The 25,276-nt window shown below is 42.1% G+C and overlaps 1 protein-coding gene across 1 annotated transcript in view; it reads right to left on the reverse strand.

Moving 5' to 3' along the window:
* Positions 1-370: 370 nt before the first annotated feature.
* The window catches only part of LOC121653834 (NACHT, LRR and PYD domains-containing protein 4C-like), a 101,171-nt gene continuing 76,265 nt past the window's right edge, over positions 371-25,276 (reverse strand). Inside the window, exons 4-12 of the mRNA XM_042007505.1 lie at positions 18,336-18,441; positions 16,632-16,760; positions 15,691-15,769; positions 15,326-15,530; positions 13,379-15,179; positions 11,664-11,837; positions 3,520-3,681; positions 1,205-1,254; positions 371-1,073 (exon numbers count right to left, since the gene is read on the reverse strand). Coding sequence (XP_041863439.1) covers positions 505-1,073; positions 1,205-1,254; positions 3,520-3,681; positions 11,664-11,837; positions 13,379-15,179; positions 15,326-15,530; positions 15,691-15,769; positions 16,632-16,760; positions 18,336-18,441 — 3,275 coding nt within the window. The 3' untranslated portion in view covers positions 371-504. The remainder of the gene's footprint in view (positions 1,074-1,204; positions 1,255-3,519; positions 3,682-11,663; positions 11,838-13,378; positions 15,180-15,325; positions 15,531-15,690; positions 15,770-16,631; positions 16,761-18,335; positions 18,442-25,276) is intronic.

The raw sequence follows: 25,276 nt of genomic DNA on the forward strand, positions 1-25,276 counted from the left end.
TTTATACGTGAAAGTTTGAATGAAAATTCTTTAAATTCTACATTTTAAGTAGAAAGTCAAACATTTGTGGTGAAAAATGAAGCAAAACATGAAATTTGTGATGTGAAAATGAATCTTTAATTCAACATGTGAAAATGTGAGAAAGTCCAAATAAAGACAGAATGAAGCAAACAAACTAAGAGGGAAACACTGGGAGGATTTTCATTTCCAGCATCATGAAGTGGAACTAACTGCAGCTGACATGAAGTGAACACAACATCCTGATATTCAGTGTGAAGCTTTGACTGGAAACAACATGTGGATCCTGGAAGAAGCACAGCTTCCATCTTTAAAGGACTGGAAGAGGAAGAAGTTTCCAAGGAACCATTTAGAAGAGTTTCACACACAAACTGATTGAATCCATGAATCTGAAAAGATGTTTCTGAGTGAAAGAGACAGACATGTACAGACTGAACTATCTGTTCACCAGTCAGAGTTTCTCTGCTACCATCACACTCTTCACACTCAACACAGAGAGAACCAGGAACCAGGCCAGGAACCAGACCAGGACCTGAACCCAAATCCAGCATAGAGAGCATGAGTGAATGTGGTGATGAAGGTGTGGAGGTGGATCAGTGAGTCAGAGGAGACTCTGTAGAAGGACAGAGAGCCAGCAGGACAGTCCACATACACTGCTACTCTGTTAGAGACAGAGGAGGAGGAGGAGGAGGAGGAGGAGGAGGAGGACGAGGAGATGCGTTTTTCTCTGTTATTGTGCCAGACAGAGTAACCTTTATCATCAGAGCATCTCAGACTCCAGGACTGATCATTCCATCCAAACCAACATTCTCTGGTGCCTCCTCTCCTGCTGATTTCTCTGTAACTCACTGATATATAAACGACTCCTCTCCACTCGACCTCCCAGTAGCAGCGACCAGTCAGAACATTTTCACACAGCAGCTGAGGACAGTTAAATCTGTCTGGATGATCAGGATATGACTGAAGCTCCTCCACATATGTCACCTTCCTGTTGTTGTCAGACAGTTTGAGGTTTCTGCTCACTGTGTTCATGTGGATGGTGAGTGGACAGGAATCTGATGGAGAGAACAAACACAATCCAGCTGCAGTTATTGATCTATTGACACTTTGATGCTGACTGATGAATGAGTGATGGGACAGTGTGAAGATGGTTGAATGTGATGAATTCAATGAAAAACACACTTACACTTCCTCAGACCTCCTGGTCTCAACCATGGTTCTCCAGCAGGCTCCACCCTGAAAGGAGGAGGGGGTCAGAGCATGCTAACATGGACATTACATGGCTCTCATACACACTTTGTTCTACACTGAGAAAGGAACAGTCCAACATCTGGACACGTCCACCTGATTGGAGCATCTCCAGACTAGAAGGAGCAGAATAAGGAAGCTGATTGGTCCACACCCACACCAAGAAAACTGCTTTGTGGAAGTCCCAGTTTCTTCTTTCAACCATCTTCTCCTTTTCATCTCTTCACAGATGAAGAACTCTGCAGAAACTCCTGATCTAACCAAGAGCTGCATCTTCTCTCTGCCCTGAAGTCTTATTGATCAGCTTCTGACAATAATCTCCTCTGCAGAGCAGATTGGCTCAGATTCTTTGTTGTGACTCAGCTGGGAAATGTTAAAGTGGCTTCTTTTCCTGCACATGAAGCTAAATGACTGTCAGAGACTCTGTTTGAGGCCATGATGTGTGTGTTTGGAGCTGTGACGGCTTGTTTTCTACTGACCACTAACAGCTGCTTCATCATCACACTGAGGATTTGTTCCCTCACATTATTCCTGCAGATCCTGCTGCTGTGTGGACACAAACACATTTCTTTCTAAAGCAGGAACAAATCAGAGGGATCAGCAGCATCAACTCACCACACTTCTTCCACATCTGATCCAGTCTGCTGATTCATTTCCAGTTTGAAGTGCAGCCACATCACCAGCTTCTACTGACTCCAACATCTACACTGTTATTGAAGCTGATTGATCATCTGATGGATGATTGAATTAGTAATTACTGAATCAGCAGCATGGGATCATCAAAGCTCTAAAGTCCTGAGTGAAGAGGAGAGGTTAGACTGCCTCTGGTGGTCAGACATGGAGCTGCAGCTGCTGAAATACAGGATGTGACAGGATTCAGGAAAGTCTGCCTCATCTTTCCTCAACATCAGCTGTGAACATACTGAGTCCTTTCACGTTAACCAGGAAACCTGATGTAACATCATCATCTTCATCACAACACACACACACACACACACACACTGCCATCTCCATCACCTCTTCCAGCACCCGATCCAGCCGTTATCACATGACTGAAGCAGCATTATCAGTGGTTATCAGTCCATTCCTACGGGACAGTAGGGCTCTACTCCGCCTCCTAGTGGCTCCAGTAGGTCCTTATAATCTATTTACACCACTGATCAGCAGCACTGATACAGGAAGACTCCTGATCCAGTCCCACAGGAATCCAGTCCACCGGCAGGTCTGAAATCTTTAGCATGACGCTGCATTTTCTGGTAAAACAACCTACATTTAAGTCATGTGACTGCTGAGTGAATATTGAGTGTAAAGTGACAAAGTCTGGACAGAAATCCAGTGACTCTCTCAGTCATTTTCATTCATGTCCTCATTATGAGTCCAGATCATCAAACACTAAGCCAGACTTCAGGAGCATGAAGAAGTAAAGAACTTGTGTTTTCCTGTCTAACTCCTCTTTTCAGATCAGATCAGGGGGAGGGGCTCCACTGACTGTCTCCATCATTGTGATCAGCTGTGTGCAGCTAATTGAAGGAAACTGATAAAAACTGCAACGACACTCATGTGTGACGTTGCACGGAGCACCGGCACCAACAGAAGACGACATGAATAAAAGAATCTAGAGGGAACGAGTCTTCAGGGACCAGAATACTTCCTGCTCTATACGTGTCTCATCTAAATTCATGTTGTGGGTCTGTTGCTGTGATTCAGCATCAGGAGCCTCCAGTAAGTGGGAGAATCACTGAGCATCATCATTCATGGGAAGCTTTTCATCCATCATGTGTTTAAATGTATCTATACAGAGGTAGGAATACAGGTCTGATCAACACGTGCACATTTCCACATGGACTGATTTCTAAAGAGAACTTTACAAGAACATGACTGTTCACACGCTTTTATAAATATCTGTGCTAAGCTAAGCTAACATTTCCTGGAGCATCTCTGTGTCTGATCCAGGGTCAGAGGACAGAAAAGATGTTTCTATGACAGAATGTCCCTTTAACCTGCAGAGATGTTTCCAGACTGAAGAAACTCTGAGCAACAGACAGTTATCACTGTTGTTCCTGCAGATGTTCTCCTTGGAGACTCTCCTACTCACATATCTGCTGTGAGCAAAGGAAAAAGGCTCCTACATGTGTGATGGTTCATATAACACTCATATCCAGCATGAAGCAGGACTGAGTGAAGGACAGAGAAAATGTCTGCAGATCTTCCTCCTCTATCAGACATTGTGTGGCTGCAGCAGCCTCTCCATACCTGAGTCTGTGTGGATCCTTCAGTGCAGCCATCAGCAGCTTCACTCCTGAGTCTCCTGGATGGTTGTATCTCAGGTCCAGCTCTCTCAGATGGGAGGGGTTGGAGGTCAGAGCTGAGGCCAGAGAAGCACAGCCTTCCTCTGTGATCAGACATCCTGACAGGCTGCAGAAAACAACACGTATGACAGAAACTCTGAGAGAACTGCTGTGAAACTAAAGCTGAACGTCATCAGATGTTCAGAGAAACTGGACCTGTCTCACATTATTGGCTTTGTGTCTTCACTGTTTTTATGCTTTATTCAAACCTGACAAACAATAAACAGACAGTGAAAGTAAATCCAGTCCAGTTTGTACAAGATGCACATGAAGAAGGAAACGGAATGAAGAGGAAAAATAAAGTAGAAAATAAAATAAAGTATAGAAAGTAAACAAATAGAAATAGAAATGAAAGAAAAACTGGCGTGACAGACTTCATAATATTCTATATAATAATAGTATTTGTGAGAGTTTATTGGCTGAAAAGCTGTGAATGAATATTAATTATTGATCTGCATTTCTGATTAGAATCAGTTTTAGAGACTTAAAGTAAAAATCAGCTTCAATCAGAAACAGCTTAAATGCTGCTGTTGGATTGTGAAATGTACTTTTATGAATGTGGAATTTTCCTCCTAAAATATAAAGATTGACAAAAGTGCATCATTTTTTTCTTTGGTTCAAACTAAGTAACGATGTTCTTCCTTCTATGTTCATTTCATGAGTTGCTCTGCACAGAACATCGTTCTCACCTTCTTTCCAACATGCTTTACTGTCTGGAACCAGAAAACAAGCTGCTTTTAATAAAGCTTTATTGCTTTACAACATGTCTACAAACATGTGGGAAAAGCCACTATATCCATGTTATCCGTGTTCTATGTGTTAAGGCGGCTCTTGAACTCAGAGGAATAACATAAAGGAGAACAGAAAGGGGATTAAGAACAAACAGCAGGTGGGTCTCAGCCTAGTAACATGAACAAGTCCATCCAGGAAAGAAGTCTTTGGCTTCTTTTCATTTTCTACAAAGACATTCTGAGAAGATTTTCACTTCATTCTTCAACCATTAAAGTGGGTTTAGTTCTGGCAGATTTACATCTATGAATAAAATGTTTGGCCAGCAGATCAAGTTATTCCCAAGAAATTCCAACTTCTTCTCCTTTAATGTTCCAGCAGTGACTCAGCACATATTCAGAGGGGCGCTGGGATATTTTCTGAGTGAAGCCACTTTGAAAGACGTCCGAGATTCATACGCTTGTTTGCAGTAGAAAAATAAGTTCTGTTGTTTCCATTTCTGTCTCAAAGAATCCACATGAGTTGTTCTCCAAGTTAAATTTCTCATGTAGGAAGTTGTGTGATGGGAATATTCCATTTAGTATTTTAAAAGACACTTCTTTAGTTGTAGGTAGAAGTGGATGAGACAAATATCTTTTCCTTCTTTTCCTGATGTTTCTGTATCATCGTCCTTAAGAATGTCCTTTCTTTTTAAGTGGAAAGGGTAATAGTGGCTGTTAAGCCGTTTCCAATGAATCTGTTATTGAAGTCAAACTGTTCAAGTGTCGCCGCTGATCCAGAGCGGCTTCAGTTCTACTGGAATATCAGAATGCTCCCTGGTTTGTTGGATCATTCTTCTCACAGTAATGGGAACTGCTTTTAACTTTATTATACTCTTGAATTGTGCAGTGCCAGGATGAAAATCCATTTCTCTAAGTGGTTGAAAGACAGCAGGTGAATTATGTCAAGTATAACTCAAACTTCTGTGTGTGGATGCTTGTAAATATTCAGGTCGGCTTCGGGTAGCTAGTTTTTGTAAAACGACAGCGGGTTTAGTCAAAACTTTCTTTTTTTTTTTTTTTTGTTTGCTTTTATAAACGACAGCAATGTAAATGTACATGCACATTTGACCAGCAAAGCAAACATAACCACATATAATCTGGTCACATGTAGTCCCCCCGACCCACCCACCCTCACATCATTTCCAAGTATATGCATTCATAACGTCAGTATACTTTACAGTATGAAATAAAATCAACAATAATAACAAAGGAAATCAGGAAACAGACAAGGTAAAACTTAAAGGAGAGAAATAATAATAATAATAATAATAATAATAATAATAATAATAATAATAATAATAATAAATAAATAAATAAGTTAAAAAAAAAAAATTAATCCTCCTCATCAAGAGGTGTTTGTAATCCCCCAAAATAGTTCACGAAGGGACCCCAGGTTTCTGAGAACTGTTAAGTGGTTCCTTTTAGAGAATACCTTATTTTTTCCAATTTCAGGAATTACATAATGTCTCTTATCCATCTGGTGAAGCTAGGTGAAGATTGTTGCTTCCATTTGAGTAAGATAACTCTCCTCGCAATAAGAGACGTAAAAGCAATAACATCTTGAGCTTTGCTCGACACAGGACAGGTGGATGGAGTGATACTAAATATAGCGCTCAAAGGATCGGGGCGAATTGTTTTCCCAAATATCTTGGTGTATGCATTAAAGATTTCTGACCAGAAAGTGGAGAGCGCAGGACAGGATCAAAACATGTGCATATGATCTGCCGGTTGGCCTGTACAGCGGGGGCAAGAGGGGTCAACGTTAGGATACATGTCTGCTAGTCTTGCATTGGTAAGGTGAGATCTTAAAACTACTTTCAGCTGTATCAGACCATGACGTACACAAATCGAGGAAGAATGTATACGTCTAAGAGAAGCCTCCCAGTTTTCATCAGTTATTGCCTGACCTAAGTCAGTTTCCCATCGGATCTTAATTTCCGCAAGTGAGGAGGGGCTGATGTCACTAATTAAGTGCTCGAAGGTGACAATGAGAGAATGTTGTCCAGTATGTTATCATTGGGCAAATTTGGAAAGGAGGGGAAGCTTTTCTGAACAAAGTTCTTGATTTGTAGATATCTGAAAAAGTCAGACTTTGGTAATTCAAATGTTTCCCTCAATTTGGAAAATGAGACAAACTGGCTTTCAGCAAACAGATTTGATATGAGTTTAATACCTTTCATGTGCCACGTTGAGAAAGTGGCATCCAAAGAGGCTGGAGGAAAGTTATGATTTCTCCAGATAGGGGCATATACAGAGAGTGTCCTCAAATTAAAGTGTGACCTAAATTGTGCCCAGACTTTAATTGTCTGACAGACAATTGGGTTTAATGACTGTGTGGTCGATAGAACTGGGCTCGCACTTACCAATGAGCCAAGGTGTAAGTGGCTTGTAGCGTATTCAACTGACACCCACACTTCCGGATGGTTTGTGGTGTCAGAATAAACCCACTGAAGGATTTTTTGTATATCGTAGGCCCAGTAGTAATAAAGGAAATTCGGAAGTGCCAGCCCAGCTCTCTTTTTGGGTCTCTGAAGAGCAGCTCTCTTGATCTTGTGTGAACCACCCTTCCAGATAAATGTGGCTAGAAGTATGTCAAGTGATTTAAAGAAAGATTTTCCTATAAAAATTGGTATATTTTGAAAGAGATATGTAAATTTTGGCAGCACAACCATTTTAATTATATTGACCCTACCTGCAACTGATAGAGGGAGATCTTTCCATCTGTCCAAATCTTGTTTGCATTTTTCCAGTAAAACAGTAAAATTTTTAGTAAACAGTGATGATAGAGTACGTGTAACCTCCACTCCGAGGTACTTAAATGTGGTTTTGGCCATTTTAAATGGAAACGAATAAAGAGATGGTGTAGTGTTATCTTGTCTTAGAGGAAACATCAGACTTTTATTAATGTTCGGGGCATAATGACTGGCGTATAGAAAATGTGACCACGGACTATGACATATCGCCCAGCCGAATCAGAAATCACCTCCTCTGACTGAAAAGGAGTATCTTCATAACTCTGAGTTATTTCACGCAGAAAGTTAAAGATATGTATATATATATATATATATATATATATATACATATCGATCGATTAATGATTAATCATTAAAATTTAGATTAAAATTCAGTATTTATGGGGTACATTAAAATGCAGTGAAAGTTGAAAAAAACAGTACGTTTCCTCATTGAGATCTTTATTACAAGATGAACAACTCTTGTGGCAGTTAAACGGGATTCATTTAATAGTTACACTTGAAAATATGAGCTCTTAAGCAGCAGAGCCCACAGCCAGTAGCCGGTTCTCATAAACCCAACTGACCCTCTTTTTAGCCAAAATAATTGTTGAGAGAGTTAAGAAAGAGGGTGAGAGAGAGCTCAGCGTACCAAACAATGTAATAGGCTCATCAACAAAGTTTAATAGAAAATAACCAATAACGCACATATAACTTCAGCATCAGTCTACTGATTTTTGTTGAGAAAGATGTTAACATGCTCTGGGGTCAGACGCGAACGCAGCCTGGTGACCGTCAGTCCAGGCGGAGGAAGAGACAGAGGAGCAGATGGAGGAGCAGTGCGACTAAACAGCTTAGCACCGTCTGTCGGTTTAGACTTTACCAACACGACATAGATATGAACGCTGTTATGATAGGTGGAATACACGGAAAGAACACAGTTTACAAAGAGGTTTGCTGTTCTGATGGACAGGTTACAATGATACTTGATGTTTAATTTAGCTAAAGTCATTTCCAAGTTTAACATTACACGTTCAATCTCACGGTATTTTGGGAGAAGGTGCTGGATGCTAATAAGTCCATGCTACAACACGGTTTAAACCATATTACAACTTCACTCAGATTAGCAGGAAAAAAATGCATTGTAAGTACAGTTTCATACACTTTATCTTGGTTTTTAAGTTAATTTTCCCTCTAGATTTAGTCATACAAGAGTTGCATTTGAGCAGTGTGAAATTAATATGAAATGTAAAACATAAACTAACTGCTAGTGGCTTCACAGTCGACTGTATGTCGAGTTGCCGACGTGATCTCTGCTCAGTCAGTGGAGATGAACTGATGGGTCATTTGCAGTTTTATGCCAAACTGTCAGAATACCTGCCTTAATGTTTTCATGGCTTTCCAGGATGGTTTTCAAACAGCTGAGAGTGATGTTAACAGAAGTTAGCATCGTCTGTGAGCAGCGTTAGTCAGTGTGAAAGCTGACTGCTGTCAGTGAAGTGTGCTTCCAAGTCCATTTGCAGACAATGAAGAGAAAGTCCGTCGTACCACACATTTCATCATATTTTCTAAGAAAGTCCAAGAAAGTAAGCTCAGAACAGAGTCAGTGGACAGCAGAGGAACTGCAGTTACAGCTTCCCAACAGCAGTGAGGAGGAGGATGACCATGCAGCTGAGGGAGGGGCAGCAAGACAGCATGACCGAGACTCAGACTCAGAACATGGCCACATCTCTACAAGGACCAAACATGAACAGGAAACAGATTATTTGCATTGCAGTGAGCTTCAGGGAGCAAGATCAGCTACAAAGAGCACTGAGCTAGAGCTAGGCCAGCCACTCCACCTGCACCTGGAACAACAGGTGAATTTATCTTTCCACAATATGAGGAATGGATGGCTACAGGTTAAATCATCTTAATAAATCTGTGGTTAAAACATGTCTAGACTGGGTGAAGACGTTTCATGTGATTATATAAAACCTTTATGATTCACCTTGATCAGTAGTTGAAGAAAATTTGAAAGGCAATTATTACAATGTACTTACAAGGAAGGACACTTAGTTTGTCACTATTTCTATTAATATTGTTGTTCTTTTATTATTTTAAAATCCAGTTAAATTATTTTTTATTGTATTCTAGATCTTTCTCAGTCAAGCGCAGAGGGACCAAAACAGCCACAACTTGTCATCGGGTGGTTGGTTGGACTGGTAATTGTTTGGAACAGAGTCTATTCAGATTAATTGCTTTTCAGCTGCAGGAGGTGTGGGGGCCTGTTTGGATCCTCTCTCTACCACACCTGTCTTTTATCTGCTAATCAAGTGGCTGGTTATATCAAGCTGCAGCAGTTCATTGTCAGATCGTCTGCTCTACTCAGCCTGAGACTGCTCCAGGAAAGCTTCTGCCTGCCCTTTGTCTACCTTGCCTGCCTGATCTTCAGCAGTATCCCCCAGATTCCACCTGCCTTTCTGCTGCCCTTCCTACCACCATACCCAGTACAGAGACTATTGGATTTTTACCTGCCAGTGCTCCTGAGCCCTGGATCCTGCAAAAACTAAGTAGGACTGGTTCGTTATTTCCAGATTCCAACTCTAGTGACTTGTGCACTACTTTCATAAATTCTGACTCTCCTTCCAGGCAGAATTTACCGCGCAGTGAAGATCTCCACTCTTTTGTTCCATCGTACCTGCCAGCAGGGTTAAAATACACTTTATTTTTTGTTGCATTTAGGTACTTCTTTGTCTGCTCCTTGGGTCCATCATCTGTCCTACATTATGACACAACTGAAGGTTTTCCCCAGGACTCTTCAGGAAGACAGAAGACTGAGTTTTAATAAACAGTGGTATTCTTACACAACTGGCTGAATATTCTCAGGCCAAAGACTTTGCCTACTGCTATGTTGTTGGCATTTCAGTCATTCTTCTTACAGCAACACTAAATGATGCACAGCAAGGCCACAATCAAACAGAAGGTGAGAACAAAGGTAATTTCCTGTCCATTATGGAACTTTTAGCCAAACACGATAATCATGTGAAAAGGAAAATGACAGGCCCACGAAATGCGACCTACCTTGGTCATGGAATTCAGAATGAAATAATCGACTGCTTGGCAGAAATGAGTCGCATCTCAATAAGAAGTGAGGTTTCCCAAACTGATGCTTTCAGTATTTTAGTTGATGAAACTAAAGACATAAGCAAGAAGGAACAGATGTCCTCTGTAATTACGTAATATTACAAAGGAAAGGTATGTGAACGTTTCCTAACATTTGAAGCTGCTGAGCGTCTTGATGCAGCAGCAATTGCACAAAAAATAAAACAAGTACTGCAAAAGTTTGGCCTGGATTACAAAAACCACCTGGTAGGGCAAGCTTAAAATTTCTTTCAGATGTTCTACAATCTCCTCAACTGAATCTGGACACAGCTGTTACTCTTGTTGATTCACTTGTTGACACATTGAGCAGTGTTAGAGAGGAACCTCCCTTTGAAGAGATTTAGAAGAAAACGGTGACCCTTGCAGAGCAATGAAACATAGGTGCTGCACCTCAAGGCTGCCAGGTCACACCAGCTCTAGTCTTCAAGGATTTTACATTTCTACTCCAACTGTACAAAAACAGGGCAACACATAAAGAGTCATTTCATAAAGGTTCATTCATTCCAGTCATTGATGTGCTTCTCTCTGAGATAAAGAGATTTTCTCATGAGAACTGTGTTATAATGGAAGGCAAACAAGCCTTGAATCCATGCAGTCCCACATTTTGTGAGAAAAATACATCTCTGTGTTTGCTTCACTATAAAACTGCAACACTGAGGATCTAGAACATGAGTTACCTCAGCTTAAACCAATTCTGGAGAGGAAGAAAAGCAGTGGCTTGGAAATACCAACGTGTTTGATGGAGCTGACAGTTTTATTTGAGCCATATAGTGAGGTGTTTGCATTACCTGTCAGCCCTGCATTGTGTGAGCGCAGTTTTTCTGTGCTCAAATTAATCAAAACTCACTTAAGAAACACCATAAGCAATGAGCGCCTCAGCAGCTTGGGAGTCTTGAGTATTGAATCAAAAAGAGCAAAAAGAGTAATAGTTTTGTAGACATTTTTGCTAAAAAACATGGCAACAGGCGAATTAAACTGTTCAAAAATGCAGAAATAATAAATAATGAAAAAATAATAGAAAAACAGTTTGAAATGTCTTTTTTTCTAAATGTATGTGTTTCTTAAATTTGAGACGAATGTGTTGGTGCATAATGTCTTTTAATGAAAAACTGTAGGGACACGCAGTGCTCAGCTACAAGCTGAATTCTAACTAACATTTAACATGAGGAGGACCGATTTAGTGTTTCAGCCTAAGCACATGACAGCTTTTACTGTCATATGACTGTTGCATGTTCTACTAGTTTAGCAGCAACCTGTACACACATGGACTATGAAGAAAAAAGTTGTGGTGTAAGAGACCTAAATCAGAGACACACAAACATCTGATATTCATACAAACAGCTTCCACAAGTTTGTTACTCATGAATAAAAACTTTTAAACTCTCAGTTTGATGAATCCTGACCTGAGAGTTTCCAGTTTGCAGTTTGGACTCTTCAGTCCACCACACAGCTTCTTCAGTCCTGAGTCCTGCAGGTCGTTGTTACTCAGGTCCAGTTCTGTCAGACTGGAGGACTGGGAGCTGAGGACTGAGGACAGAGGTCCACAGCTTCTCTCTGAGAGACCACACACACTCAGCCTGGAGAGAAAGTTACAGAAAAACACAAATAATATATGTGACAAAATAATCAGCCCTCATGGTGGATGCAGACTGAAGGACCACCTGTAGAGAAAATCAGGTTTCTAACCTTGTTATCGTGTCCATGTGGTGGATTTTAATGTTGAAAGACATCATGAGTGAACAAGGATTCAGCATGGTGGCTGAAAATGTCCAGAGAATCAGTGACTATCTTAACATTTGATTCATACAACAAAGTACATCATGTACCTCAAGAACTAATCTATCAGGGTGATGGTGGGACTGACTTCAGATCAGATCAGTGAGGAATAGAATTTAGCATTTATCAGCACATCATGAGCTTTGTGATGAAGGAACTATGTCACACCATCAATGAGCCTGTTTACATGCACACCAACAATCTGATCATGATCTGATTCCATGTAGACAGCATAATCTGATATCCTTTATCAGATTATCTGGTTATAAGAAATCACATTAACACACCTCCATTCATCCCTAATACTCTGATATCTTAGTGCATGTAGACACACACATCTGATTTCTTTTGGTTTTTTATAACTTTGCTCTATGTGTTCTATGAAAAGATGGAAGTGATGCTGTCACAACATGAGAGGAACAGAAGAGAAAAAGACAATGACATGCAGCAGTGTGAAGACAGAGTATAAACAAATGAAGCATTTACAGGGAGTTTGTTTTGCAGGATTATTAGCTTTTACATTAGCACAGCTAATGCTAAGACTGTAGGTGCTGCCATGTTCAACAAACACCAGATGTTCTAAAAATATCTGGAAGTTTGAGTATTACATCATCAAGTAGGTATGTAATCTGCTAGAAATAAATTAATGGATGGAAAATGTAGAGCAGGGTTTTTCATAATATCACATATCAGAAGTACATATAGATGTGTGAGATCTGATTATTACAATAGTCTGTTTTCTCCCAGTTACTGAATTTTAATCGTCATGTATCTTGAAGCTGTTCTTGTCCACTGAAATGCTGAAAACCACAAACTGCAATCAGTTCAATGTCCACATTTTCAGATGTAAATTCAAGAGATCTTGGAAGATCTGATTCAGAAGTCCTGCAACTTTTTAAACTGTTCAAATCTCTATTTCATTATGTAATAAAAGAACCCAACATTGTAGAACCCAATCAGATCTCACAGTAAATAAAAACGAATAACAACAGTTCCAAATGTTTAAATGTCTGCAGGAACAAACTTTAGAGTAATCAGTCTTCTTTTTAAGCTCCATCAGCATTTCCTTCTGATGACACATCTCTCAGGAAGATGAAGATCAGTGAAAATGAAACAACACAGTCTCCTTTAAGAATATCTCAACGTCTACACCCATTTCTTTATGATGTCTTCATATTTCTATGATGCTGAGTTTTCTCCTGTGTTCATCTCAAATCTCAGGATCAAACCTGCGCTGAAGCAAATTGGAGCAGCAAAAGTAAGACAAGTAGTTCTCTGTCACATTCTGTCCTATAAACCAGCAGCAGTATATTTCTCCACATCCTGCTATATATGTACTTACAGAGCTTTGCTGGAGGCTTTGACCACTGGCAGCAGCCTCAGAAGAACCTCCTCTGAAGGAGAGTATTTCTGCAGGTCAAACACCTCCAGATCTTCTTCTGATGACAGTAAGATGAAGACCAGAGCTGACCACTGAGCAGGAGACAGTTTATCTGTGGAGAGACGTCCTGATCTCAGGAACTGATGGATCTCCTCCTCTAAAGAACGATCATTCAGTTCATTCAGACAGTGGAACAGATTGATGCTTCTCTCTGCAGACACATTCTCACTCATCTTCTTCTTGATGTACTGGACTGTTTCCTGATTGGTCTGTGAGCTACTTCCTGTCTGTGTCATCAGGCCTCGTAGGAGACTCTGATTGGTCTGCAGTGAAAGACCCAGGAGGAAGCGGAGGAACAAGTCCAGGTGTCCATTTGGACTCTGTAAGGCCTCGTCCACAGCTCTCTGATGGAGAAGGTTTGAATCTGGCTTCATAAAATATGTGAACAACCTGAAGTGTGTTTGTTGTTCTTCCATCAGGTTGATTCCAGACTTGATGAAGGTCAGACGGACATGAAGAGCAGCCAGAAACTCCTGAACACTCAGATGGACGAAGCTGAACACCTTCTCCTGGTACAGTCCTCTCTCCTCTTTAAAGATCTGTGTGAACACTCCTGAGTAAACTGAGGCTGCTGTGATATCGATGCCACACTCTGTCAGGTCTGATTCATAGAAGATCAGGTTTCCTTTCTGCAGCTGATCAAAAGCCAGTTTTCCCAGAGACTCAATCATCTTCCTGCTCTCTGGACTCCAGTGAGGATCTGTCTCAGCTCCTCCATCATACTTGACCTTCTTGACTTTGGTCTGGACCACCAGGAAGTGGATGTACATCTCAGTCAGGGTCTTGGGCAGCTCTCCTCCCTCTCTGGTTTCCAGCACATCCTCCAGAACTGTAGCAGTGATCCAGCAGAAGACTGGGATGTGGCACATGATGTGGAGGCTTCGTGATGTCTTCATGTGGGAGATGATCCTGCTGGCCTGCTCCTCATCTCTGAACCTCTTCCTGAAGTACTCCTCCTTCTGTGGGTCAGTGAACCCTCTTACCTCTGTCACCATGCCAACACATTCAGGAGGGATCTGATTGGCTGCTGCAGGTCGTGTGGTTATCCAGAGGCGAGCAGAGGGAAGCAGTTTCCCCCTGATGAGGTTGGTCAGCAGCGCATCCACTGAGGTGGACTCTGTAACATCAGTCAGGGTCTCATTGTTGTGGAAGTCCAGAGGAAGTCGACTCTCATCCAGGCCGTCCAAGATGAAGACAACCTGGAACTCTTCAAAGCTGCAGATTCCTGCTTCTTTGGTTTCAGTAAAGAAGTGATGAACAAGTTCCACCAAGCTGAACTTTTTCTCTTTCAGCACATTCAGCTCTCTGAAAGTCAGTGGAAATGTCAACTGGATGTCCTGGTTGGCTTTGTCTTCAGCCCAGTCCAGAGTGAACTTCTGTGTTAAGACAGTTTTCCCAATGCCAGCCACTCCCTTTGTCATCACTGTTCTGATTGGTTCATCTCTTCCAGGTGGGAGTTTAAAGATGTCTTCTTGTCTTATGGTTGTTTCTGGTCTGTGTGGTTTCCTGGATGCTGTTTCAATCTGTCTGACCTCATGTTCATCATTGACCTCTGCAGTCCCTCCCTCTGTGATGTAGAGCTCTGTGTAGATCTGGTTCAGAAGGGTTGGGTTCCCTGCTTTAGAAATCCCCTCAAACACACACTGGAACTTCTTCTTCAGACCACTTTTTAGTTTACGTTGACAAACTGCAGCCAGAAGTTCTGAAAGAAAAGCAGAAATAAGAAGAGTCAGTAAAGACTTGAAGCCTCTGAGGAATGAGGATGTGAATATGTGATGTTCATGTGTTGAGACATCAGTAAATGTGTCATTTATCCAGCAGCTTCAATCTTTAGAGAAATCCTCTTACTGCTCTGCAGACGCTCAGCCAGCTCCTCCTGCTTCATCCTCCTCAGGAAGTCCACTGTGATCTTCACTAACGCCTCTCTGCTGCTCTTCCTCTGCTCCTCATCCTCACCCTCCAACACTGAGCATTCTGGGTAATCTGGACTCAGAAGCTTCTGGATCTTCTTCAGCTCCTTCTTCATGAAAGTGATCATGTTGTCCTCCAGCAGCTGGAAGAGAAACGATATGAAGGACACAATCAGACTGAAATCATGGAGCCAAACATCAGATCCATGTTAGACACACTGACAATCCACTGGTCTACAAAGGTCAGCATGGAGATGATGTGGACAGAAGAGATGGAGAAGTAGTTGTTGTACATGTACAGACCATAAATATGGAGTCCAGCTGTGTTTGATGCTGCTGGGCAGACTGACCACTGGGAAGCTCTGAGCTCTGCTGGTCCACTCTGTGGAGGAATCAGGAAGAATCACATCACATTCTGTCACATGGAGAAGCTGCTTTCAGCTTTTAGGAAGCTCTCACCAACACCTTCATGAAGCTCTGTGCTGAGGTGCTCTGGAGCAAGGCAGCCACAGCCAGTGTGTGCTTGGATGAGACTGACTGATGTCAGATGGAGAACCATGAGAGGAACTGTTAGAGTTTTAAACCAGAAATAGTTTTTGTTTGTGAGTCAAAGGGAGTTTTAGGGAATTTTCTTTCCATGTGGAACATGCAGGAATTCTGTTTCCTGGAAGGTTTGGAAGTTTTCTAAAATAAAATAAAAAACTTAAATCTGCCTCTGAATGTTCAAGTAAACCAACTCAACATCAAGTTTAAACTATTATTTTCTCCATGTCCACAGTGCAGCTTTTCTGTGTTTAGGAAATGGAAACAGAGGTTTTATTGGAAGCAGCAACACGTTCAGCTAAAGTTGTTAAAGAGACAAAGTCAGCCAGAAAAAGAAGCTCTACATGGAGCAGCATGTTATTTCCTAACAGTGTCAGGACTGGATATCATATGTAACACACAGCATGAACAGTAAGGAGGAGCTCGTTCACACTGGAAACATGAAGCTTTCTGAGTTCTTAGAGAAATCCAGCTGTCTGAGTTTGGAAAGAACTGGATCAGACTGGTCTGACTGGGTTTAGGATCAAACTGCAGCTGTTTGCTGGTTGAACCATCTGATCCAACTCGTCTTAACATCTGAGCCCATCTGAAAGTCCTGATTCTCAGAAACTGTAGAAGCAAAAAGATTCACAACACAAAGTAAAACCTGATTCTGAGAGTTCAGCTTCAACTTTTACATTTTAATACTGACAAATACTTACTGTCTGTTAGATCCACGACTTTGATGGAAATCAATTAAACCTCCTTTTGACTGGTCGCTTTTCATGGAGACACAGCTGGGTTCAGGTCCAGGTTCAGGTTTAGATCCAGGTTTTAGCTTCTGAAGGATCCTGACAGAAAAGCAGAAATGTTATTAAATCTCAGAGTTCAGCCTAAAACCCATCAGAGACCTGCTGAAGTTCAGAACAGATGTTTTCAGAGGAGCTCATGTCTGATGAAGAGGAGCTCATGTTTGATGAAGAGGAGCTCATGTCTGATGAAGAGGAGCTGTCAAAGAGACCAGATGGACGTTGATGACAGACTCAGAAGTTCTTCCAGCCTGATCAGAGATCCACATCCAGCTCAGCCTGCTGATGAAAAGCCTCTGAAAGGCCTCAGTTCAGTCTGGAACCATACTGACACACTCATTCTAATTCTCTGATAAAGTCTTTACTGGTTGGTTGATCAGATGAATTCTGCTCTTTAGTTGACAAACTACACTGGAAACAAGCAACACTGGAACATCTGATGTTTGCAGGTAAACAGTGGAATTAAAAAGAAAGAAAAGAACTTTAACAGGATGATGTGAACAGATCTATGTGGAGAGAATGAATCATTGGAAAGTGATGGAGCTCATTTTGATGGAAAGTTCTGCTGAACTAAAATAAATAGAAAACACAGATTTCTGACTTTGGACGTGAACTTTAATGCTGTTCAATGAAGCTGTTTTCACACATGAACTGCAGCCTTGAAATGTTCCAGAAATGTTCTGGATGCAGGTGAGAAGACAAATTCCTGCAACATTCCCTCCTGATTTCTTGCAGAGATTCTGCAGCCAGTTGTCTGATCAGAGATCCAGAAACCAGGAGCTGCAGCTGCTTATTGGAGGTGGAACCATGGAGGAGGAAAGTTAGGACTTCATCTAAGAAGCAGCTCACTCTGTTAGAAGTCATAGATGTTAGAAGCTCCAACAGAGTCAGACTGATGTCCCAGAATGTTCCAGAAAAGCAGCAGCAGCTCATTCAGACACCAACATGTTCTTCTTTCTTCATCCAGCCTGGTTTCATGTCCACATCTTCTCCTGAAAGCTGCAGCAGATCTCAGCTGATGAAGCTGATGTGTCTCTGCTTTGATCGTTGGCTTATGGACCAGGAGGAGACAAAACTGAAAGACTTTGGTGACACAGCTGATCTGAGGAAGCTGCTCAGCTGTTTTCAGGGAAGAGAGCCACCAGATGTGTGGCAGCTTCCACAGCTAATGATCTCTGAACTGACTGGACTTTCTCCAGCTGATGAAGACCTTGGAGCTGAACTTTAATCTGCTGCATCACAGACAGCTGCAGCTGCAAAGACTGTGTGAAGAAAGTGTGTCAGCTCCACGTTCCATGTGATCAGTGGACTTCAGAGGAAACAGACTCGTATGTAACATCCAGTATGACCAGTAAGGAGGAGGCTCCCTCACACACTGGAAACATGAAGCTTTGAAACACAGCTGAGTCTGAAAGAATTGAACCAGATGAATTCAGACTGATGTGACTGGATTTAGGATCAAACTGCAGCTGTTTGTGCTTCTAGAGTTATTGGAGGATGCAGGATGTTCAGATGTGATGAATCAGATCAGATGATGCAGCAGCAAAGATTCACAGTAAAACCTGATTCTGAGAGTTCAGCTTCAACTTTTACATTTTAATACTGACATCTACTTACTGTCTGTCAGATCCACGACTTTGATGGAAATCAATTAAACCTTGTTTTGATTGGTCGCTCTTCATGGACAAACAGCTGGGTCCAGGTCCATGTCCAGGTCCAGGCTGGTTCCTGTGAATCCAGATGTTTGGTGATGTGAGTTGTGATCTCTGACATGGAGAAGAGTCATGGACAGTTAGAGATGGACATCTCACCTCTGAGTGGTTTTAGAGGGAGGGACTCCCTCCTCTCTGTCCTGATTCATGATGCTGGATTCACATCAGCTCACACACACTTTCTACCTTCACCTGCAGAGGAAACACACATCATTCATCTGAACATCAACTGAAATCCTCCTTTCCATCATCTGCTGCTTCTCCTCTGATTGGCTCTGAGTTTCTGCTTCATATCAGAGTCAGATGGATGCAGTCAGACAGCAGTGAGGAAGAGGAAGCTGCCTTCAGCTGCTGGACTTCTATCAGGACACCAGATGGAGGGATGGAGCTGCAGACCAGCACAGGCCATGATGATGAAACTATTTACAAGACAAAGAGGACCATAATATGTAGAATAATTATAATTCACTTCATTCACATTTTTTACAGCAAATACAAAGAAGAAGATAAAACAACAGAAGCACATTAAACACAGTGGAAGTGGGACAGTTTGAGTTAGAAAATATCTCTGAGTGGGTGAACCAGATGTTGGAGCTAAAAACAATCCTCCAGATGAGCTGAGAGTGAAAGTTAAAGAGTTCAGCTTTAAGAAATCTGAAATGAACTGAGGAGCTTGTCCATGCAGAACATCTAGAAGTTCTCACCACAAAGCACATGAACTGGAAACCAGTAAGAAGACCATCAAACAGGAGCCATGTGAGCTCTTCTGTTGCTTCCAGAGCTTTGCTGCAGCATCTTGTACAGTCAGAATGATCCAGACAAGTTAAACATGCATCACTCTGATTTAAATCAGAAGAAATGAAAGTGTGGAAAATCCTTGTAAAGCTGAACACAATCCATCAGAGACTTGTATCCACTCAGTGTCCACTGAGAGCAAGAAGTTTTACTCCCCAGTTACAACCACTCGTCTGTTCTTACTCTGGAACAACGTCTCAGTTACTGATCCATACCAAATAGTAAACAGTCATCAGTGATTGTGTGATTTTTCAGCTAAAAGAGACGATCCTGTACAGTCTCTTGTGAAATTCAGCCATTTCTACCAACTTAAAACCTTCATTTCCCGCCCACAGCCTCACTTGGCAGAGCGAAGCAGCCATGCAGGAAGGATCGGCTCCACCAGCCTATATCTGCTCAGTCTTCATTGACCAATAAGGATCTGGCCCAAGACACGTCTTAAAAAGTGTCTTGCCACCCTGGAACTACTTTTTACACCGTACCGAACGTCACCCTGGAATTACTTTTTACACTGTGTCGAACGTCACCCTGGAACTACTTTTTACACCGTGCCGAACGTCACCCTGGAACTACTTTTTCCAGACATGTCGCTGCATCAGATTCATGATCAGCTCATATTTTCCATCACATGATAAAATGTCTCTGTTTCATCATCTGACATGTTGTTTATCTTCTACTGGGAATAAAATATGACCTGATGAGGTTTACAAATCAGTGAATTCTTGTTTTCCACACTTTTACACAGAGTCCCAACGTTGTTGTAACTGGAGCTGTTTATGTGAAACAAGGTGGAGGTGGATTATGATCCAGGAAATAATGTTGCAACACAGAACTTAAAACCTGAAAAACCTGCCTGACTGTTTTTACTGCAAACACGAAGAGAAAGTCAGAGTTCAAGTTGTTCTGTAGAGCCACATTCCCGCCTCATTACACATCAAGAAAACCACAGTTTGATCCTCAGAGAAATAACGATCTGATCATCATGTAGATTTGTCTTCAAACAGCAGAGATCAAAGTTGGAGCTGAAATCAGAAGTGAACACGTTCTCCAAACATTCCAAAAACAAAGAGGAAAGTTCACACTTACAGTTTGTTCAGAGAAGAAGAAGAAGAAGAATCTCCACTGATACACAGGTGAGCTGCTTCCTGGAATGAGTCACATTTCTACCTGTGATGGAGGGAGGACAGGTAGGAGGAGGACAGGCAGGAGGAGGACAGGTAGGAGGAGGGCAGGTAGGAGGAGGACAGGTAGGAGGGGTTACAGGTAGGAGGAGGACAGGTAGGAGGAGGATAGGTAGGAGGAGGGCAGGTAGGAGGAGGGCAGGTAGGAGGAGGGCAGGTAGGAGGGGTTACAGATAGGAGGAGCAGCATCAGACCTTCCTCCTCCTCTTTAACAGCCTCACCTGCACCACTGAGATGTTCTCCAGCAGTGTTTCTCCATCCTGGTCCTCTGTGTCTGTTCTGTCAGACCTCTGAACAGTCTCTCGGATTGCAATTCTATTCTTTCTATTCTTTGTATTCTAATTCTGTGTTCAGTAAACTTGTAATCACTTTTCACTTCAGAACCAGACTCCTCATCCTTGACAGAGTAACTTTTGTTGCCTCAACAACCTGGTGTCAGAAGTGCTCCTGCGTGGTCAGTTTCGGGTTTTACGACGGGTGTCTGATCAACCTGAGTACGTCTCAGCTTTTGTTTTCTGGGGGACTCCTCGTGGATCTCCTTACTGGCCCGCCAGGACCTCGAACATCTTCCATCCTGTCAAGGAAGTCTGGTGAGTGAGAAATTACTCTAGGATTTTAATTTGCTCTCACGCGCACACACACACATCTCTCCTTTTTTAGAAAAGTAGGAAGCCGGGCAGCCGGGGGGTTTTGGGAGCTCCACTTACTAGGAGCAGGCCTGGAAGTCTCATTAGGAGATCTGGGCAGGTTAAAATCCCTTCACAAGGGATTTTGGGAGCTCCGTAGACTAGAAGCGGGCCTGAAGGTCTCATTAGGAGATCTGGGCAGGTTAAAATCCCTTCACAAGGGTGTGAGTGGGTCTCTCGCTGGAAAGCAGTGAGATAGGGCGGACGGATTAGCCGTTATTCCGTATTCTACAGAGACGTCTGTAGTCTAAGGTGTGGGAATATTCCTCCCCCTGCTTAAGTGTAAACATGGGTAATGTAAGCTCCAAAACACCGGCGACGCCCCGCGGTGAACTCTTTGAGTTCATGGAACGTAAGTATGGGAAGGTGTGTGTGGAAATGTGTGCGGAGTAAATCCAGAATGGTATTATTCCAGCCGAAGGCTCTTTGAGCCCGGTGGCATTAAAAATAACCAAAGAAGGTTTAGATAGGATGAGGGACAAATTAAAATCACAGAAACGGGTGAAGGTCTCAGATTGGGACCGCTTAGGAAAACATCAGGCAGCTTTAGCACACTGGCTCAGAATGTGAGCGCCGCCAGAGAAAACAGAACACCAGAGTCTTGCCAAGAGTTACACCTGCTCAGACTGACCTACAACGACCTGACAACAGCCATGATAAGCAGACGACAACCTCTGTTGCTGTGTCTCACTTTTCTCAGCTGAAAATTAACTCATTGTATCCTCTCTACCTGTTTGTCCACCATCGGGCCCGAGTGGCCGGAACACCTCATCCCCGTGCCCAGACCTGACGATGCTGGGAGCCTCCCCGGATCCGGACTTGGACTGCTTCCCCAGTTCCTCCCCCTCCTCCCGCTGATCACGATCCATCCCTGGTGGGAGCGGCTGCCTCTGAACTGATACCGCCCAAGGCCGAACCACAGCCCGATTCGCAGACCACAGGCGCAAAGAAAAAAATTCCAAAGCCCCTCACAAAAGCAACAGAACCTCCCTTGTGACCCTGGGGAAAGATGGCCTGAACTCTGATTCCACCAGACTCCTCAATCCTTGACAGAGTAACCTTTTGCCTCAACAGACTCATTAACAGACCTGCAAAGAACTGGACCAGGACTTCATTTAATCTGAATCTGAAGGGTCAGATTTTTCTCCATCAGTCTTGTTTTCATCTGGAAGCTGACCACACATCACCTGTCTGTCCACTTATAGAAGTTCTTACCTGAACAGGTAGTGACTCTCAAACCAGGAAGTCCTTTAACAAGACTCGCTAAGCGTGTCCACGTGTAGTAATAATACACAGAACTACATAAAATACATACAAATGTAAATCTATCAGTACAAGTACTGGATTCACAGTTTTAGGAAAATACAACTAAATGAAGCTTTGAAAGAAAAATGCCATTAAAATAGTTTTGTCTTCAAGTTGTGATGTATAATCTGGGCCTTGTTCTGCTTTTCCCACTAATAAATCACTGATCTGACTTTCTCTCAGGCACATAGATGGAAAGCACACGCTGGTGAGACTGAAGATGATGTTTCACGGCTGTGTTGATGCTTCAGTTGGACCATTATCTACCTCGCTGGTCCAGACAGCAGCAGAGCCTCAAGTGTTTTGTCCCTTTTCATTGCTGGCATCAGAACTTTGGAAAAGCATCTAGAGTGAGACGTGATGACGGACTGGAAAACACTGGTGTTGCCGTTTCATGCATCACAGGAGAGGATTAAATAGACGGCGTTGTTACTGGCAGGTCAGAGCAGAAGAACTGAGAGATTGTGGGCAGAAATGAATCCAGTTGTGTGGTTTCATTTTGCTGATCTGTTCAGTTTTATGGAGGAGCAAGGTGTACTAGTTTCTCCTCATGCGCTACGTTTGTCTTCATTACATCTATTTGCCACCAAGTCAAAGGGCTGCCAGTGAGTTTCAGAATGGGTGGAATAATCACGTCTTTCACCACAAGGAGGACAAACTCCTCTTCAGCTGTGGCAGCAGGGTGTTAACAACAATGCAGGAACACATAACCCAAGTATGAAGGACACTTTTACCTTAGTGGCTTTGGCAACGATGATCCTGCAGCAGTTCCACACAATAATATTGTTATTCATCTATTAATATTCCTCTCAGTGATGTCACAACGTCTTCTCTTCAGCACCTTCATCCATGTGAAGATGATGGAAACCATGGTGTATTTATTCTGCAGCCTTGTGCATTTTCTTGGAAGGAGGAATTCCTGGTTTTATCCATATGATTGATGCTGAGAAGCTTTTTAACAGTTTTCCATCATGTGACAAATAGAAAATGAATATCATCCAGTTTATAAAGTTCCAGTCAAATAAAACTGTGCCAAGCTTTGTAATGGCTCCATTTCAAGTTTTTATTGGTCTGTTCAGAAACTTTGTCTCTAAATGTGACTCCAAGCTCAAACCTCCATGTTGACATTGAAAGATATTTCTTTTATACAGGTTCCTGGTATGAAAATAGTCCCACAGGAAACATTTTATTGAAGCTTCTGGCTCTGGAGAACTCACTAAACTGCCATAAAGAAATAATCACGTTAACATTTAACATCCTTTGATGAACAGAAAGACTAAAACAAAAACATCATTAATGCTAAATTTGTGGACTCTGATGTGAGACTAAAAGTTGGGAGAAAAACCGTCTAACAGCTGAAGAGTCAAGCAGAAACAAACATTTCACATTACATGTGCAACGACCCGCAGAAACAAAGCTTCAGCTTTTATGCAGGAGAAAAATAGAGCCCTGCTCGGCCGCTAGAAGAAGCTTGTTTCAGATCGTTCACAAAGTAGCACAAATATGTAGAACTTACCAGATGAGCTGCCCTTCTTACTGTACAATATGCCACATGTGTCCATCTACATTTCATAGAAGCTGCACTCAGACGCTCATGAAGATGTTCATGTAAGAGGAAATGGATTGCACATCACATTAAATCACATCCATGAACTTCTTCTAATTGTTATCCAGAAATCAGTTATTATACAGATCATTTAGAAGCACACAAGTTTCATGTAAATGTGAGTTTCATCAGACTGAAAGTTCTGCTTCGTCATTGCCGGGCTGTCCAGCTCCAGTCCTCCAAGGCTGAACTTGTGCAGGTTTTAAGAGATTTCCTTCACCAGCACACCTAATTCACTTTAAATGGCTTTTCTCAGCAGCTTGTTTTTAAAGTTCTGCCAAAGCATGTTGAGCCATTAACCTGATTCAGGTGTGCTGCAGCGGAAACATCCAAAACCTGCAGGATAGTGGCCCCTGATGAGCAGCCTGGGAGACCCCGTCTTATTGTAAACTTCATTCCAGTTTGTTGCAAAGCCAGAAGATTCTTTCACTTAGTGGCTCATGTGGATTTTACATCATTGTACAGTAAAAATAAAGCAGTAAGACTTAATGAACCCTAAAACTTTTCCCAAAACATAAAAGCCGCAAACAAACAAAAGAAGAAGTATTTGAAAGTGTTTGTTGGTTGATCTGTTTGAAAAGCAGGCAATAAAATCAAGAGGAAAATAGTGAGCTGTAGATAAATTTAAAAGTGGAATAGTGTCTGACTAAAAAGCTGCAGTGAAGTTCGATTTCAACATTACTTGCAGAAAGCAGCTGAAAATGTGAACCGTTCTTCACATCTATTAACTTCAGTTTGACAAATATGCAGCAGGTTTGTATTTATTGTACAAAATCACATAAAAACAAGAGAAAAGAAGAAAAGTTTCACGTTGCTTTGTGTAATTAACTGAACATGAACTTGACCTTAACACAGAAGACTTTGATCCAGACCTGTACACATATTACGCTGGGCTAAAACCAAGGGTCCCGCCCACCGCAGAGCCCCTGTTTTCCTGAAGGTCTCCGTATGAGGTCTGCAGCGTAGCTTCAAGCAGTTAGTGCAGCTGTTTGCAGCGGCAGCTTTGCAGCTTCCTGAATCCTCCTCTTTGTGGAGGAGAGAACCCAGTCGGTGAAGGAGTGTTGGCTCCTGTGGAAAAGGCGAGGATCGTTCCCAGTTTCTGTTCCTTCCTCATCTGGTGGAAAAGGAAGAAAGAAACTGGACAATAAACAGAAAGCAGAACATCTCTTACTATTCTAAACTGACACACAATGACCAGATGCAGCTAAATATTTCAGTTAGAAGAAGAAATGGTCAAATTCCATGGATTTACTTCTGCGTGTGTCTCCAGAAA

The sequence above is a fragment of the Melanotaenia boesemani genome, chromosome 2, assembly GCF_017639745.1.
Source record: "Melanotaenia boesemani isolate fMelBoe1 chromosome 2, fMelBoe1.pri, whole genome shotgun sequence".
NCBI lineage: Eukaryota > Metazoa > Chordata > Actinopteri > Atheriniformes > Melanotaeniidae > Melanotaenia > Melanotaenia boesemani.